The sequence below is a fragment of the Anas acuta genome, chromosome 6, assembly GCF_963932015.1.
Source record: "Anas acuta chromosome 6, bAnaAcu1.1, whole genome shotgun sequence".
In the NCBI taxonomy this organism is placed as follows: Eukaryota; Metazoa; Chordata; class Aves; order Anseriformes; family Anatidae; genus Anas; species Anas acuta.
In genome coordinates, this window is record NC_088984.1 from 26,387,111 (window position 1) to 26,404,842 (window position 17,732).

General features: G+C 35.9%; 1 protein-coding gene across 6 annotated transcripts in view; it reads left to right on the top strand.

The window, feature by feature from the left end:
* PARD3B (par-3 family cell polarity regulator beta) overlaps window positions 1–17,732 on the top strand; it is a 399,577-nt gene that overhangs the window by 206,548 nt on the left and 175,297 nt on the right. For all 6 annotated transcript variants that reach the window (XM_068685930.1, XM_068685929.1, XM_068685927.1 and 3 more), the window contains 2 exons: window positions 3,359–3,458; window positions 5,474–5,589. In XM_068685930.1, coding sequence (XP_068542031.1) covers window positions 3,359–3,458; window positions 5,474–5,589 — 216 coding nt within the window. The remainder of the gene's footprint in view (window positions 1–3,358; window positions 3,459–5,473; window positions 5,590–17,732) is intronic.

Sequence of the window (17,732 nt, forward strand, 5' to 3'; positions counted from 1 at the left end):
CTCCTACCAATAAAACTCATATAAAAGCTCAGCAAAAACACACTGAAGCTTGGCTTGCTAATACTGTTGTCTGTTTTAAGAGCCTTTTTTATTATACATGAGCAAGAAAATCTAATGTCTAGGGAAAAGTGGTTATAGCCGAAACATTACATTTTGTCTTGCCTGTGGATATTTAAATAAAGGGGGAGGGGGTACTGATCTAATATTGAAATGTCAGTGTTTGTTCTATTTTTGCATGAATAATACTTGCTGCCTTCAGGTCCTCACTTCATTTGCTGCCAAGCTGTTGCAGTTTCAGTGGTTGGGTGTGTGGATTTTTTTTTTCTCCTGAGAAAGCCTCTTTGAGAAACGATACTTCAGTGCCAGGAGCATTACATTTCTGGTGCTGAAAGATTACTGGAATGTGTTTCATTAGAGGTTCTTATATATTTCTTATAACCCTTTATTATATACGGTTGTAGAGGAAATGCTGTCATCTCTATAGTTAAGTAGTAGAATAATCGTAAAATATCTCTACTACCAGTGGCTATCAAGTCCTTGTGGTTGTACAAGCATCTGTGTTTTCATACTTGTAATAATGTCAAGTTAGAAAATTAAAAATTTACATTTGAAAGTAATTTTTAGATTTTGTTTGTGAACATTACGTGTATCTTACAAATAATTACTTCCCTGAAATGCTTAATGTCTGAAAATTCGGTGCATTTTGTTAATAGTTTGGCTGTTCCTCTGACCACTTTGGATCTATTAAGATCTTTTCTTGAGGTCTTGAACGTGGGGGCGTTGACTGCCTTTTAGTTTAAGTTCTACATTTTTTTTTTGTTCGTGTACTAATTTTGCTGGGAGTTAGTCTGCTGTCATCACTCCTGATTCCCTCAGGAAGTCTGATGTTTTTCTGTATGTTCTTATCTACTGCAAGAAAAATGCCAGTGGTAACCAGTCACCAAACACTGTGAAGAGACATATCAGTTGCTGTGAATCAAAGTTAATAAAACAATATACTCAATACTGTTTCCAACCATGGCCATTGCAGGCTGCTCAGAGAAAAGACAGTAAGACAACAGGGGAGGTTGTAGTGTCATCATGCATATGTTTTCTGCTTTGGGTGGTCAGTGCCTTAGGAACTTCCTAAATCAGAAGTTCTGTCTAGACGACTGTGATTTTGATACCTCCCTGACTTTTAATCTATTTTTTTAACGTTTTCTTTTAATTTGGTTTCCAAAACATTGTCTTGGCAATGAGATCCATGATTTCATTGCACGGGAGAAACTGCTGCCTTGTGTTTGTCCTGGATGTGCTACTTGATAGTTACACTGGGTGCCTTCTACTTGCTGTGTGTGACATGGTCAGCGAGATTCTTTTTCACCTTGTTCATAGTTTTTATGATTTCATAGACTCCTTTATATCCCTTTTTATTGCTTGTTATTCTAAATTAAATATTTCCACTTCATGTTCCTTGTAGGAATGTTTTTACATATTCTAACTATCCTTGCTACCTTTTCAGTAAGTTTCTGAATTATACTACATCCTCTTTCAGAAAGCAAGAATGAAAGAATGAAACTTCAGATGTTATTTAAAAACTAGGCATGCCATTTACTTGCAGGATGAGGTGGAGTGTTTGGACTTATTCTTAAGGCTGTGAATGTTTCTTTGCCTTTTACTTCCCTAAGCATATATTCAAAGAATGATCCAGCCCACTTCTGAGGTATTGTTCCTGAGTGGCAATCGCTAATGTAATAGCCTTTGTGTATGTGTCAAGAGTTTTCTCCTACTCCCATGTGTATCACTTTGCAGTCACTGACATGGAATTTCACCTGCATTTTATTTCCTACTTGCTTAATATACTGCAGTGCTTTTGCAGAGCTTTGTAGTCTGCTTATTTTGGGCAATTCTAAATAATTTTACATGGGTACATTTTTTCATCTTCTGATTTGCTTCATCTTTCAAATCATTTAATTACCTTGTACAGTTCGAGTTTCCCTTTGTTAAATATTCTTTTTACTTTGAGAACTTGCCATTTATTCCTCATGTTTCCTGTCCTTAAATTGCAACCAGAAAAAAATATTTAAATGCAACTATTCAGTGTGCATGTATGTTGGGTAGCATATCCGTTTTCTGTGTCAGGCTGGCAATCCATTTTTTTTAATATCCCATTGGAACTTTTCATCTCATCCGCTCACCCTCCCTTTATTCTGATGATGATGTTCTCACTTTTCCTGACAAAGGTTTTGAACTATTCCATAGCATTCTGATCCTGAACAGGTTATCTAGCCAATAGGAATTTGCTGTTTTGTAGGATCCTTGAGCTAATAGCATAGTTTTGTTTGTTTTATTTGACTGGTTTGATTCTAGGGAACAACTTCAGTGCACTTATGTAATAAATATAATCTGTTGTTGTCTAGCTTAATTCCCTCCCTGTAAACCATTTTCCTCTCAAATCAGATTAGTATTTTCAGATAGGATTGTGCAAAAAAAGTCTAGCAACATATACAATGAACAAAACAGGTCGTGAACATACAATGTGTAGGTATTGTTAAATCACTTATCTGCCACTGAAGACTAAGAATGAAGTATCCAAAATTTCACAGAAAAGGAGGGTTGAAGACATGTTCTATGTTAAAAAAAAAAAATGTAGGGGCTCCTTATAAGATCTGACCTGTTATACTGCAAGGCGTGAATTTACAAGACAATAATGAACTGGTTACAGCAAGCACAGCACTCATATTAAATACCTCAGGTATGTAAGTGTTGTTGCTTAGCAAACCACTGAGTGGTTTAATTGAGTAGTTTATGTTTTTCTTGGTTGGAAGTAATTTTCTGGTGTGAACTGAATGTCTTTTCTAGAGGTAAGGAAGGAATTGCCTTAATACCAGGAAAATGAGGATTGTAATTCAGAAAGGCCCTCCTTCTTGTCTTGTCAGGAGATAACAGAAATTTTTCTTCTCTCTTCTATACTTGAGGGACGGTAAATACTCCCCATCAAAAGAACTGAAATCAAGAACCTAGAAATAGTGAGGGTGCAGATATACAGTAGAAGTGAAAATTCACTCAAATGGAGTAAAGCAATGCACTCAACTTCACTATAAGCACGAAGTTTCCCTGTATTTGTCTTTAATTATGCATATGCAAATCTGAAAATCAGCTCTTCAGGAAATCTCAAGGGATATATTTTCTGCTTGGTATGATTTTAATTCTAGTTTAGTTAGTTTAGGGATTTGAATAATTTGTGAGTCATTTCAGAATTGCTTAAGGCCTTCCAGTCCAGTCATTGATCAATGAACTGTTGTTAAGTACTTGTTTCTGTGCTTTTTATTTTATTTTATTTTTTTTTAACACAGACACCCTTTCTTTTTAATTTCAGAGTTGCCAGTGTCTGATCATGGCAGTGGTGAAAATGAAACCCCTCCACCTCTACCACCACATCCCACAGAGGATTTGCTGAACGAAGATTATAATCATAGGTTGGACTCTTTCTATTCTTAATATTTACAGCCCTAATTGATTGTGATAATAGTTCTAATTGATTTTAAAATCACTCGTTATTTTGTAAAATTTTTACCAACATTTTAATAGTCATCTGATCCTTTAATATATATTGATGTTATTCTAGTATTCAGCGCTTTATTCATTTTGGTTGTTCATAAGCTGCGTTATGCCTCCTCTTGAAGATATGTGGGGTTGCAATACCTTGCATGTGTTCAGTAAGACAAAAATAATCCCAAAACATAATCTAAATTTAAAGAAAAAAAGTCAATTAAAAATTATACCAATTGATGCTATACATAGGTGCAGTGCCTGAAGTCTCTTAAAGTTTTAAAAGTCCTAGCCAAATTCACTTTGTAGAAAACGAAATCTTGTTATATAGCATGTCAGCCAAAGAAGTTCTTGAGCTTTGAAAATGAAGTTTCAGTAAGTGTGAACATTGAAAAGTGTAAGTGAAAAAGTCACCAATGGACACTTCACAAGTTATAAATGAGTTGGGTAGATTTTTCAGATAAATGCTACTTTGTCTAATAGTATGGAATTATCTCAGGTAGCACTGGTTACAAATCAAAACGTTTTTTTCAGCCTATCATATTTTTAATACCTAGTATGGAAAATTCAGCATTGAACACTCTTCACTCATTTTGTGTGTGTTCACTTTTGTAATAGTCAAGTGAGTATTTTATTTAAATGAAGTGAGGAGAGTATACTTTTCAACTAAAAACATAGGTATACTTCTGTGCTTGTGTGTATGGATGTGATTAAAAACTAGCCTTTAAATGACCAACTGCAAGTAGAATCAAAGAGTACATATATAAGTACATATATTTTATTATGGATGCCTTGAATTATTCTTTTTTATAGTAACAGACAGTAATTTTACTATAGTAATTACATACTTTCTGCTCTCGCAGGTGTGTAGGTATGTCATGGTAAACAAACAAAATTCCATATAGATTAATGGAAATTTGTACTGAATTCACAACTACGGTTGTTTGCTAGAATCAGATGTCAAATTTTCAACAAGATGGGAATGAAAGCATTCCCTTAAATGAAAATGATGTACTAAAATGATAATGTATTTACAGGTCTTTCCTCTCACCTTGACTTTTTTTCCCCCCAGTGTTGTATTAGTGTTCCATTCAGAACAAAAGTTCCAAAATTGAATTCCTGTGGAAAGTCATGCAGATTTCACAGAAAATTCATTTTAGTAGGAAAAAAAATGGAGGAAATTTTTTGACATTGAAAAATCTGTTGTTATTGTATAGTTCAGAAATAAATCTTTTTAATTTTAGAACTCTTTGTTTTCAGAGAAAACTGTTTCTTATTGAAAAATGATGTGGAATTTTTCTGATGCATTTCAGTGAGGTGTTTTGACTCCTCAAAGATTAAAGCTATGTTGATTTTCAATCCAGTAGAATTTTTAAATGTTTATATATTTGCCTAACTTGATATAAAATCAAATAAGTAAAAACAAAACCCACACATGATACCTTGGGATTCTACAGAGTTTTATGGCAGTCTCCATAAAACCTCCAGCATCTGCAGGAAGAGGAGGGTAACTGTATGCTTCTAAAACAGCTTTAGATAGTGGAAGAAGTAGAATTGAAAGAGGTACATGGGTGACGTCTTTTCCAGCTTTTTGTAACATGTTTTTTGAAATGTAATGGTTAAATGGAACTAGCAAAACGCATACACACAAATCCCTAGCAAGTACTCGTATGTTCCTCCTTTCTTCTGCTAAATGAAATATGAATTGTGTAAAAGCAGCAAATATCACTAAGCATTTACATTTGTATTTGCATCTGCTATGAAGAACAAGTGACTAGAGGTGCTAAGTCTCAGAAATGAAACGTGAGGATCAATGATTGATTTTAAATGCATGGCTGCAAGCAATTGGAGGAAGAAAAACATATATTGCATGTTGTAATTAGATTGCTTGTGATTTGAGCTGGTGCCTAAATATTTTACTTTTTTTTTTTTTTTCCTGCAGCCCTATCACAAATTCTGCAATGTATTTAACAGATCAGCACATCAACTTCAGATCTTTGACACCAGCCAAGCAGTCTGAATCAATTAATCTGAAAGCCTCAAAAAGCATGGATCTGGGTAAGAAGGGGTGGGGTGACATACAGGTCAGCTTTTTAGCCTCAGCACATCTGCACCATCTCTGTTTCTTGCTTTTGTTTCTTAAACACAAACATCGGGGAGCATCAGGGAGTAAGTTCTGCAGAGGATCTGCAGTGATGGGGACAATGGTCTGTCTCCTGTAGCATCTAATTGCAAGTACCATTTCTATTAAACTGAATAAAGGTTTATTTCTTTTTTCTTAAGGAACATTCTATCCATTGTATTGAAATCTTAGCTGCAGAAAGGAGGGAGCTTTTGTAAAACAGAAAGAATTGTTGTACAAGTTTTGTGTGTCTAAAAATATAGCAAAACAGCAATAACAGAAGTCATTTTCATATAGAATATAAATGATTACAAAACTGCAGTGGACAAAGGCTAACTTTCCTAAGACAAGCTGTATATGTCTTCATTGACAATGACAAACACACGTGACAAAAATCAAAGCATTGCAGAAAATCTTTACAAATGCTTGAAGAGTGGTAAGGTTATGGTCCCCTCTACCCATCAAAGCTGTGGAGAAAATCCTGCAGGGTGGACAAAACAGAAAGTAAATGGTTCTTTCAATACTGGTAAAACATTGGCGAGTGAAAGATTGAAGGGTTATTGCAGTTGAAAAGTGAGTCATGTTTTGATGGTAGTTCAAGGAAAAGTTCATGAAATTCTTAAGCTGCAAAGAATCAGAAACCAAGTAAGTTTGTCTTCTACCTTTTAATTCTTTGTGGCACTCATCCTTTATCTTTCTGTTTCAAGTTAAAGTGTTGAGGGAGTAACTTTGAGGGCCATCATTAGGATGTGTTTAATAACAGATTCCTGTTTTGTTAGACCAGACTTTATAGACAATGAATGGAAACTGTTTAATTTCTTATATAGTTTCAAGGTACCATTTTGTTGTTGGTATTTTTTTTTCCTGAAGTGTTCTGATTTGACCTAATTTTTGTACTGATTTTTGTCTCATTGCTGCAATATTATTTTAATGCATCATAAAACGTAAGTGCTTCTGCAATGGAGTGTTAGGAAACTAAAGCGTTGGATTAATACCTGTTGTATTAACAAATAATAAGAATCCATTTTGAGAAGTTCTTAAGGAAGAAAAAACTTCACATTTAAATTTACTGCATGAAAGACCAGAAATGAGTCCTTTTGCAGTTCTGTTCCACCCTTTTGACAAAGAATGTGTTAGTATATGTGTTTTTTCAGAATGGAAATACTGTACATACTCAACAAAGAAATGAGTTTACAAGCTTGAGTCAAAATATATACTTACATAGTCAACTAGAAAAAATATTGTTCAACCTTATGGCCTATTTTTAGAAAGGCTCATTTACAGTTCCCCCTTAAGTCAATAGGATAGAATGTTTGCAAGCAACAGTGTAAAATTAGGAATGCACTTCAGAGCATGTTCTGAACTACCAGGTAACTTGTACTTCCTTTTCTCCAGATCCGTTCATTTATATTGTAAGTTTCAAAGGAGTATAAACGATCTGCAACTGCTCTTGACATGCACAACTGATGCTTTAAGAATTACACGATTTACTGAATCATAATGGTTAAAAAAAAAAAGTGTGTAGATATCCTTAATGTCTACAAAAATGCAGATGGTAACTGTTGAAAATACCTCTTCTGAAATGAAAGTAAAAAACAAAAGGGGTAATGATTAGAAATGGCAATGTTTTATCCTTCTCGTATATGATGATGTGGGAGAATTGTATGTTCTGAAGGTAGGTTTATTACTTTTTTTTTTTTTTTTGGTTCATTTCTGTTTTTCTATTTTATCAAGGAAATGGGCCCAACTGTAATCATGTAATCATTTTCTTATAAGGTTGCTAGTTACTTATTGGGAAAAAAGACTGAGTAAGAAACCTGAGTTTAGCATTTCAGATATAAGTTGTTTACCCAACACAAAAATGAAATTAGGACCTTTTGCAGTCCTTCTTTAGTGAGCAGTGAAACACTTCGCTCAACTTTTCACTTTAAGAAAGATTTTAGGCAGAAGCCTATTTAGTCTGGAAAGGTTAAGGGAAAAGAAATATGAAAATATGAGATAACTGCAATATAAATGCTTCTAATGCAAATAAAATTCCAATAATTTGGTATCTAAAACAGTTCTTTCAAATAGAGTACTGGTATAATGCATACTCAAAATAGACTTTTTGGAGAAGGAAAATATATTAGTTTGCTTTTATATTTTTCATATTATTTAACAACAGTCACGACCCATAGTAACTTCTCATTCCAACATTCAGCTAAGTACCCATTATCAATTTCTGTGTGATGTTTGCCAGCACAAAAAGGGTGGGAAATGCTGCTGTCTTTTTCTTCCAGACCCAGAGATGTGGTTGAGAGAATGACTAGTTGGCTACCACAGAGGAATTTTGTAGCAGATTTGGTAACAAAGGAAGTTTTTGCTATCTGAAAATGGTTTTATAACTGCTAGGCCCCCCTTTTTCCGGTTGTCGTGTGATGCTGTGCGCTTATTACTTTTCTTTTGTTCTAAAGGTCTCCAATCCCCTTCCAAAATAAATAAAACTAATATGATGAACAGAAAAATAACAGAATTGAAGTCTCAGAGGAGAACTTTGAGACTTTACAAAATGTGACTTAAATTCAGTTTCTTTCCTTTTAAAGCAAATTGTCTGAGTTGTATGTCACCACCGATGTGGGAAGACATAGTCAGTCTTCAAGGTTACAAGGTCCAGAAATCACTTGAGTCTCTCTAGACCAAAATATGATCCTGAACTCTGTAGATAACAGAATTAGCGTAATATGGGGAATAAATGTGAAATTTGTACTGCTATCCACTTATGAAACATTGTACTTTACCTTGAAATATCTATATACATGTAATACATTAGATGCTTAGTTAGAAGATGAAAATTGCGTGGATTATACAACAGCATCCTCAGAAGGATCATCAAAGGCAGTTAACAGAAAATTTTTAACATAAGCCCTGAGAATCCACATATTGCTACAGACTGGGAACCTCATGACAATATACAAAATTCATTAAATTAGGGGGCTAATGAAATTATATAGTAAGGATCTTTTGGTTTTGATCAGGGTTGATGCATGCACAAGAAGTAAATCTGTTAAGTAAAGACTAGTCTATAATTATACAAATTTACAACGAAAACCCATTTAAAATTGATGTTCATCTTTTCATTTCTGTGTATTTTAGGCCCAGAAACCTTTGAGTGCTTAATCTGTTTTCCAGTCATATCTGTTTACAAAATAATAATTATTGTAATTGTAAATTGGTACCCTCAGTGATAGTATCAGGATATAAAGAGGGGTGATCAACTAGTGTGCAGTAGAGTTAACATGTAGCATCAATTTATTGTCATTCCACATATCAAATCTAACAATGAAAGGGACTTGGCACATGCAGCAAAAGCTGTAGGTTACTCACCAATAGGAAGAAATGGTTTAGTTTATTGACTCTTTGTGTATCTGTGTTGTTGATTAGCAGTTGGACAGTAGCAGAAGATATGAACCAGCTGATTGTTCAGGCAGGGTTCTGTGTTGTTATGCATGTGCCGTGAGTTGTATGAACCTTAATAGCGAAATTCACAAATCACATGAATCCAAAATCAGCAATGTCTGGGGATGTACTTGAAGAACTTCTATTTGTAGATGAATTAGTTTTCACTTGAATGCAACTTATAAACAAATCAGTGGTATGTATGCGATACTGTTGTAGTATATCTTTTAAAAATATTTATAAAAAAAAGGATCTGTGGTAGTGTAATAGTAGTGGTAGTGTGATATTTTGTTTGGTTTTGTAGGTGTGAGCAGAAAATCCTACATCATCTGTATAGACATCTTTGTACCAGGTGTATGAAGCCAGTTGGAATGTTTGCAGTGTGACTGGTTCTGTGCTTTAGCATCCATTATTTAGTCAGCGACCTAAGGCTTTTTAAAATCTACTGCTTCATTCAGGATATTAGGATACAAATTAGTTCCATATCAGCTCTAAGTTCCAGTGTTCTTCTTTGCTGCTGTGTTGAGATAACAACAGCACTTTCTGGATCACTGGCAGAGTTCTTATGTTAGTTCTTACATTATGTTACCCGTGTCTTATGGTATATCTTTTACTTTGCCTTGTCTATTTTTATTCTGAACTGGTGACAGAAGAGCACAGCCACATGTTTTCTTTTACTGATCGTGGCACTTGAGATGTCCATTTGGTAGTGTAAATTTATGTTATGGGTGATGGTGTTTGAATATATTAGCAGGGAAAATAAGTGTCCTTTTACCATGATTTCAAGAATTTGTGCAGGGCCAGCCAAAGTCTGGCTTGGATTACATGCTTGTACTGATTAGATTTAGGCTGCTTGCCAAGTTTGAACTTGTGCTTATAGCATAGTGTTAAAAACTAGCAAAACAAATGCAGAAATGCTAGAAATACATGTGTCATTGTGCCTTCCCACTCCACAAATAAGTGGTACGCTTTTTTTTGAAACTTAATGGCAGATGAAAATGAAGAAGAAGAAATCAATGGCTTCTATACAAGTCATTGGAAAGATGATTTTCCCTTTCCTTCTATGTGCACACATTTTTCTGTACATTAGCATTGGTTGTCTAGAAAATAACTTCTTTATAACCGCTCATCAGAACCCATTTTCAGTAGTGGTTTTTCTTTCTTTTAACTGTATTTAAAAGGTAATTTATGTGGAAAAAAATAGCAATATGGATTTTTTTCTTGTTGTATTAGAAGAAAGAGGAAAAGAAAAAGAAAGGAAAAAAGGTGTTTTATTATTTATCTCTAATACCCTTATTTTCTGTAAACCTTTATGCACAGGAATGATTTAGTCTATGCAGAAATGTACTGTAAAAACTACAGCCATGGGGTTTGTATTCAAACACATGAAAGTGTGGCTTGTTTTAACCTGAAGCAGCATGAAATTGAATCATATGAGTATATAACTATTTTGTTGTGTATCAATTCAGGCTTTGTAGATTTGTATTTAAGGATGTTGTTATAATAACCCATGACCAGTATCCCAAGGTACTACTCAAATCCACCTTCCTTTCCCCATAAAAAGCAAAAACCCATAGATCTTAACTGATTAAGCATTAAAGCCTGAAGAAATGGAAATACCCTTTACTTGATTTTAAATGTGAGTGAAATATTATTTGCTAAAACATAATTAGACATACTCAGAATCACTTAACCTTGGAGCATATTTATTGAAAATATCGGCCAACTTCATTTGTGTATTTAAGAATAATTAGCAAGTGAATATGCAAGAAGTGGTATGGAGTTTTCTGCCAGGAAGCCACTATTTAAGTAAATGCTCATTTCTTTGTTAATGAGGGATGCATTAGATAACAGTAAATAGGTTTAAAACACCTTAAAACAAAGAGAAACGAGTGTTTATAGAAGGATGTGGAAAATGCAATCAGTATTATTAGCTGTTACCTTTGCAGTTTTCTATGAACCAGTTCATTCTTATTCTATTCACAATTTTGGATATTGAAATAAATATCTCAAAAGGTAACCAAATGAGAACCAGGCAGAGCTAATGGAGATTGCTCTTCAGTTAAGGCACTGATTTCATTCAAATGCAATTAAAAGAATGCATATTGGTAGGTCCTCAACAGTGGCATGCTGTTTTAAAATTGTTGTGTTGTTAACCAGGTTGTATGGATGGAACCAACTTCAGATCTGCATTTAGAAGCCAGTTAAAGTCATAGGAACACGAATGTTGAGAAAATGGCTCAGAATTCTAATAGGCTTTTCGGCGCTACTGGACTTTAACAACAATTTAACAAACCATCTCTTAAAGAGGACTTTTCAGAAAGAAAAATGTCATAGGTTTAGGAAAACCTACAATGTGTATGGCTGTAATTGTCTTTGGGATCAAGGGCCAGGAGACATTCTAAAGTTTTTCTAGCTCATGTCATGAACAACTTCATAGTACTGTCAGATTAGATACCTATTTTCCAAGGCTACTCTGCAGAATAAATTTTTAGAAATGAACACAGCACATAGTTTTCTTGGTTTAAATAATTTTCAAATTTCTTCTTGAGGCCTGCAAGTAGGGAATGAATGGACACAGTGGGACTGAATGGACACAGTGGGACTGAACTGAAAATTAGATTGTTTTATTCTTTGTGACAAGAAAGGCTTTTAGCAAGGTCATTTCTCTTACAAAGTTTTACAGCAAATCAAGGGTGATGTGTTTGAGGGGAAGGTGAATTGTGACATAAGAACAGATGAGGACAGGAGGGAATATTAGCTTATTTGACTGGTTTTGTAGAAATCTCTTAGGATTCAAAAAGTTTGCTGTGGAGCTGACTGGGAACATCCCATGAGCTGTGATGGTGGTGGAGCTGGGACAACGGTAACACGTGGTTGAGGTGGTAATTTCTTACACAGCTTTAGTCTAAGTTTGAAGCAAGTTGATCTGATAATGTACTTGCACTATTGAAGTATTAGAGGTAGAAAATAGCAGTTAAGTTAATATTTAGCTGCTATGAGAAAATACAGATGATAAAGAAGTCTTAATCTCAACATAGTTTTAAGAACACTGTTTTAAATCTTTCCTGCATCAATATTCTCAACCAGTGAATAATGACAGATTAGGCTAGGAACTTGTGGTTTAACCATAGGAGTGTGGAAGAAGTATTAATAACATATGGGAGATGTGTATTGGGTGAGTTGGATCAGTTTTAGCCCTGTTCAGTTTCACTGGAACAGAGGTGAGAGGGAGGTAGTGGTGACATGGATACTGGGATGGAGTGCACCCTCAGCAAGCCTGTGGATGACACCAAGCTGGGTGGATTTACCTTTGTTACCACGTGAATAAAAGTGATATTTAATCCTCGTGCAAGTGTTCTGCTAGCTTCACTGCTGAAATGAACAACACTGAAGTGAACAGGACCCTATCAAGGACTTAAAATCTTTCAGGAATGCGTAGGTGTTGGATATCCAGGAGACTGCAGAACTGGAGAGATGGGCCCCTTCTGTAAAGTTTTGCCATCGCTAGGGAGGGGAATAGAGAGAATTGTTGAAGGAAAAGATTTGAAGACTGTGCAAGGTTTTCCTTGCTACTATGCACAGTTCATTGCTTCAGTAGGTTTTAATAACAGGTCTTTGGTCTTTGTACGCAGTACTACAATGAAACCCCAGAACAGCTAACAGCATTTTCTAAGTGATGGTTGTGAGCCAGGATCTGACACAATCTCTGTGAGTAATTTATGCCACTCCTCGAAGGGGGAATGCTTCACCAAGGAAATAAATATGGCAGGAGAATTATGTCATTGGCAGTGTCTTTGACTAAAATTAATTGCTGATGCAGTGCCTTCATTATGCTGAAAGGGCTGGGTATGGATACAGTGCATTGGAAAAAGCAGTGACCGTTTTGTTGCCTTGCTTTATTTTCATGTGTTGTTTATACCACAGAAATTGGCAGATTCTAAAAAGCACAGAAGCATCATTTGTGTATGTGGTTTGGGAATACAGCCCTTCTTAATTGATTAATTGTAAGACATTTTGTAGTGCACTTCAAACACACAGATAATGGAAAATTGTTCTCCAGGAAATTCCTTGATGTTTTAGGCGCTTTTTTTTTTCCTCCCCCATTTGTTGTAATTTAAAAATAATAATAAAAAAATCCTTCTTTGCTTCTTTTGTGAGTGCAGATCTGCAGTTGGTCTTCAAACATATGTCTCAGTTTGTTCAACAGAAATACAATTAACTTCCACACATTTAGAAGACTTTAAGTAGCTATTGGGCAACGTGGCAAATCTAATCACTCAGAAATGAGGCACTGGGTTGAAGACTAGTGCCCTGCATCTTGTGAATAGTAGTGACTCCTTGTTTGGGGAAAAATGATATAATTGCACAGAGATTGTACTGGGAGAAAGGAAGAAAACTGATTATCACAGCTGGCAGCAGCATTGCTTTGCACTTCTCTAAGCAGTAGTTCAGAACAAGTTTGACCTATAGGTAAACTTGGACAGTATTTAGATGCAACCTGTTTCTGAGGCAGTGCGGAAGATCTGTTGTGTACTAAACCACTGAAAATCCCGCAATTGAAATAAAATTGCTGCACTAGTTATATTGAGTGGGGTACAGAAATGGCAATCAAAAGATTAGGTGGAAGGATGTGGATGTTTTGTGGTTGCTTTTACTGTTGCTGAATACTACTACTTCGTTTCTTAAAGCGAAACAGCATTTGGGAATATTACCATAGGACGTTCTAATACAACTGATTATTCCTGACATACAGTTTTTTAACCTTTTGTTTCAGTTGTTGGCATGGGAAAAAGTATCAGTTGTTTGCTATGAGCTGGAGAGACTTGTTTGTTTTAGTAATACTTCATTTTACATAATCTGTGACTTTGCTAGTCACCCAAATGTCGGTGCTTTTCTTAAATAGCTGTAGAACTTCAGTCACTTTCATTTCAGTAATTACTTCAAGTACTGACAACGAGTATCTTAACTGGCTTCTGTGATAAAAATGCGGTTCCTAAATTATAGGTGTTAGTTTTAAAAGAGATAGCATGTTTTATGCTCACAAACACTGAAAACTTCATGAACATACCTGGAGTTTCAGGGATGTTTAAAAATGTAACCTATTCGTTTGGGTTACAAGTTCAGGAGAAGGTTCTTCTTTGTGAATGTATTTACTCTCTTGCACTGATCCTCCCAAGATTTTTTTATTTAACTATGTTGCATGCATCAATTCTAGCCTAAGAATACGTAGTCTTTAGAGTGTTCCCATAAAAGTAGTTGCAGTTGAAATTTTGTTATAAACGTTTTCCTGATATACTGCAGTCTGGCACTGAGCATTCCCAAGTGTGATCCTGTTGAGCTGAAATTGTTCATGGTTAGTTGCAATGTAATTACTTTTTGATGTTGCAACAAGAAGTTGTTCGTGGTTTTTTTTTCTTTGTTTGTTTGTTTTTTTTACTTTAGTGTTAAAGATAGACAGTATATTTTCCCTGTTTAAAATATTTCAGGTGCCTTTCTGCAAAGAAAAAGCAACACTAGAATAAACTAAAAGAAATTTCCATCTAGCTGGTACTTTTCTTCCAAAACCAGGAAGGACAGCCAGAGAAGTACTACTTCTGTTGTAACTGAACAATTGCGTCAATTTTGAACATCATGCAGAGAAGTATTTTCAAATACCGTTTTGTGGAACAAGAAATCTTAATGTACTTCCTATATAAAGTCTTCAGTTACAAAATTTTCAACTTATGCATACATAAGGTAGTTGAAGGAAATGAGCAATTATCCCCCATTAGCCTTTTCCTTCTTTTCTGTCATCTTTTCTTTGTTCTTTAACATCTTCATCAATGATCTGGATGACGGCATTGAGTGCACCCTCAGTAAGTTTGCAGATGACACCAAGCTAGGTGCGTGTGTCGATCTGCTCGAGGGTAGGAAGGCTCTGCAGGAGGATCTGGATAGGCTGCACCGATGGGCTGAGGTCAACTGTATGAAGTTCAACAAGGCCAAGTGCCGGGTCCTGCACCTGGGGCGCAATAACCCCAAGCAGAACTACAGGCTGGGAGAGGAATGGTTGGAGAGCTGCCAGGCAGAGAAGGACCTGGGAGTGATGGTGGACAGTCGGCTGAATATGAGCCAGCAGTGTGCTCAGGTGGCCAAGAAGGCCAACGGCATCCTGGCTTGTATCAGAAACAGTGTGACCAGCAGGGCTAGGGAGGTGATCGTCCCCCTGTACTCGGCTCTGGTGAGGCCGCACCTCGAGTACTGTGTTCAGTTTTGGGCCCCTCGCTACAAGAAGGACATCGAGGTGCTTGAGCGGGTCCAAAGAAGGGCGACGAAGCTGGTGAGGGGCCTGGAGAGCAAGTCCTACGAGGAGCGGCTGAAGGAGCTGGGCTTGTTCAGCCTAGAGAAGAGGAGGCTCAGGGGTGACCTTATTGCTCTGTATAAGTACATTAAAGGAGGCTGTAGCGAGGTGGGGGTTGGCCTGTTCTCCCATGTGCCTGGTGACAGGACGAGGGGGAATGGGCTAAAGTTACGCCAGGGGAGTTTTAGGTTAGATGTTAGGAAGAATTTCTTTACTGAAAGGGTTGTGAGGCATTGGAACGGGCTGCCCAGGGAGGTGGTGGAGTCACCATCCCTGGAAGTCTTCAAAAGACGTTTAGATGTAGAGCTTAGGGATATGGTTTAGTGGGGACTGTTAGTTTTAGGTCAGAGGTTGGACTCGATGATCTTGAGGTCTCTTCCAACCTAGAAAATTCTGTGATTCTGTGATTCCCAGAGGAAGGGGGATACTAATGAGTGGAAGTCTCATCCAGCAGACCTGTCTGTGCCACTCGTTCAGTCTAATGAAAGGTGACCGTCCTCAAAGTCACTGCCCAAGGGTAATACCTCCTGAAATGAAAATTACCATACGGAAGGCTCACACCACTATATAAATCTTTAATTTTCTTCTTTCCCAATTTTTGTGTGTTTAAATGCATAATGCTATCCTTGTTTTCTGGTAAGATTATTTTTCATTTTTTAACCATTTTATTCTTTTTTTGTTCCTCCAGTATTAAAATCTAATTTTTACATCTGAAGGTGGTGTGTAAAGTATGATTAAGTCAGATGGTTTTACCCCTCTTAAAAATATATAAAACTTAGTCTCAGGCAGAGCCAATCTTCAACATAATTTTAAAAAATGCTGTGAACCTTGGTATCTATTATTTTTCAAGCTCCCATGTAGTATAACATAGCCTACTCCAAGTAATCATTGTGTAATATAGTGGTTGACATTTGGGACTATTCTAATTAAGGTTGCATATCAGTTTTCATTATGATCCCTTGTTTTCACACAATCATAACTTGTCAAAATGTTAACCTTTGGTGGTAAAGTTTTCCATGACAACTTCGTGTTCTCCTTAGAGGTAAATCTGGGGGAAAAGAGGAACAAAAAAAATTTTGAGCTGTCCTTGTAGAAAATCCTTTTCTGGTCATTTTGAGTTACAGGATCAGTTAAACTGCATAGCAAGGATATGAATAGTTACCTTCATTTCCAGGTACTACAAAAACCCAGAATAAAAGCTAAAGACTAAGAAAAAAAAAAAAAAGCTAAAGAAAAGCTAAAAGACTAAGGAATACATAACCACCTTTAATTTTTACTAGCCTCACTGATATTTTGCCTTGCAGTATCTCTGCATAACATGCCAAAGTCTTACTTTCATCTTACTTTATTTGCATCCGTCTCTCTCAACATCATTAAACTATGTAACTATGTCAATTTTACTGATGAGGAAATGGTTGACAATCAGCTTAGAAAGGTGGAGAGGAGATAAAACAGTCAGGTGTTGATTCATGATTCCAGTTGTGGATTCCACGATTCCAGTCCCGAATCTGGTACTGGGTTTGGGCTTTAAAAAAAATAAAATAAAAAAAATAAGCTTTCCTAAAAGTGAGGCAATATAAAAGAACATTTACTATGATATTTTTCCCAGGAACGGCTTCTAAATGTTAATAACTACTGCACAGCTTTTCCCTGGATAGAAAATAGCATCTCCCTTACCATTACAGATACCCTGTATGCAAAGTTTTTATGGTGACCACTATATAAAGCTTCTGTATGTTCATATTTATAGTGTCGCTAGTATGACTTGACAATTTATTTTATCATATAAAGAAATCACATTTTAAGGCATAATATAAGGGAGTGCTTGGGCAGACAGTGAAGGATAAGCTTTCAAGCCTAACATTCATTTCCTGTGCTTGTTTTATCATCCCTTACATTACATTAGCACCATTTCTTTGCATAGAATTCATTTTAAGAAATAGCGATTGGTTCTTCCACTCAGCCCTCTGGGAAAGTGTTTTAATTATTTTCATGAGATATATGATAATAAACTGAACTACAGAAAAATTACAGTTTTTGTTACATTCAGAAATTGTTCGCTAGTCTGCAAACTGTTACTACTGCAAACATCTTTCTTTATAAGATGTGAAATTCTACACAGGTATGATTAGCAAATAGAAATAAATCATAATGTAAAAAAAAAAATGCAAGCCTTCCAAAAGATCATCTTTTTGGAGACCTCATTGTCTGCAGATGGTCCTGTGAGTCAGTGAGATGTCTTGCAGTTGGGAATGTTTCCACATCTGGATTCTTTTTTACCAATTGAGGTCTTTGATCTGA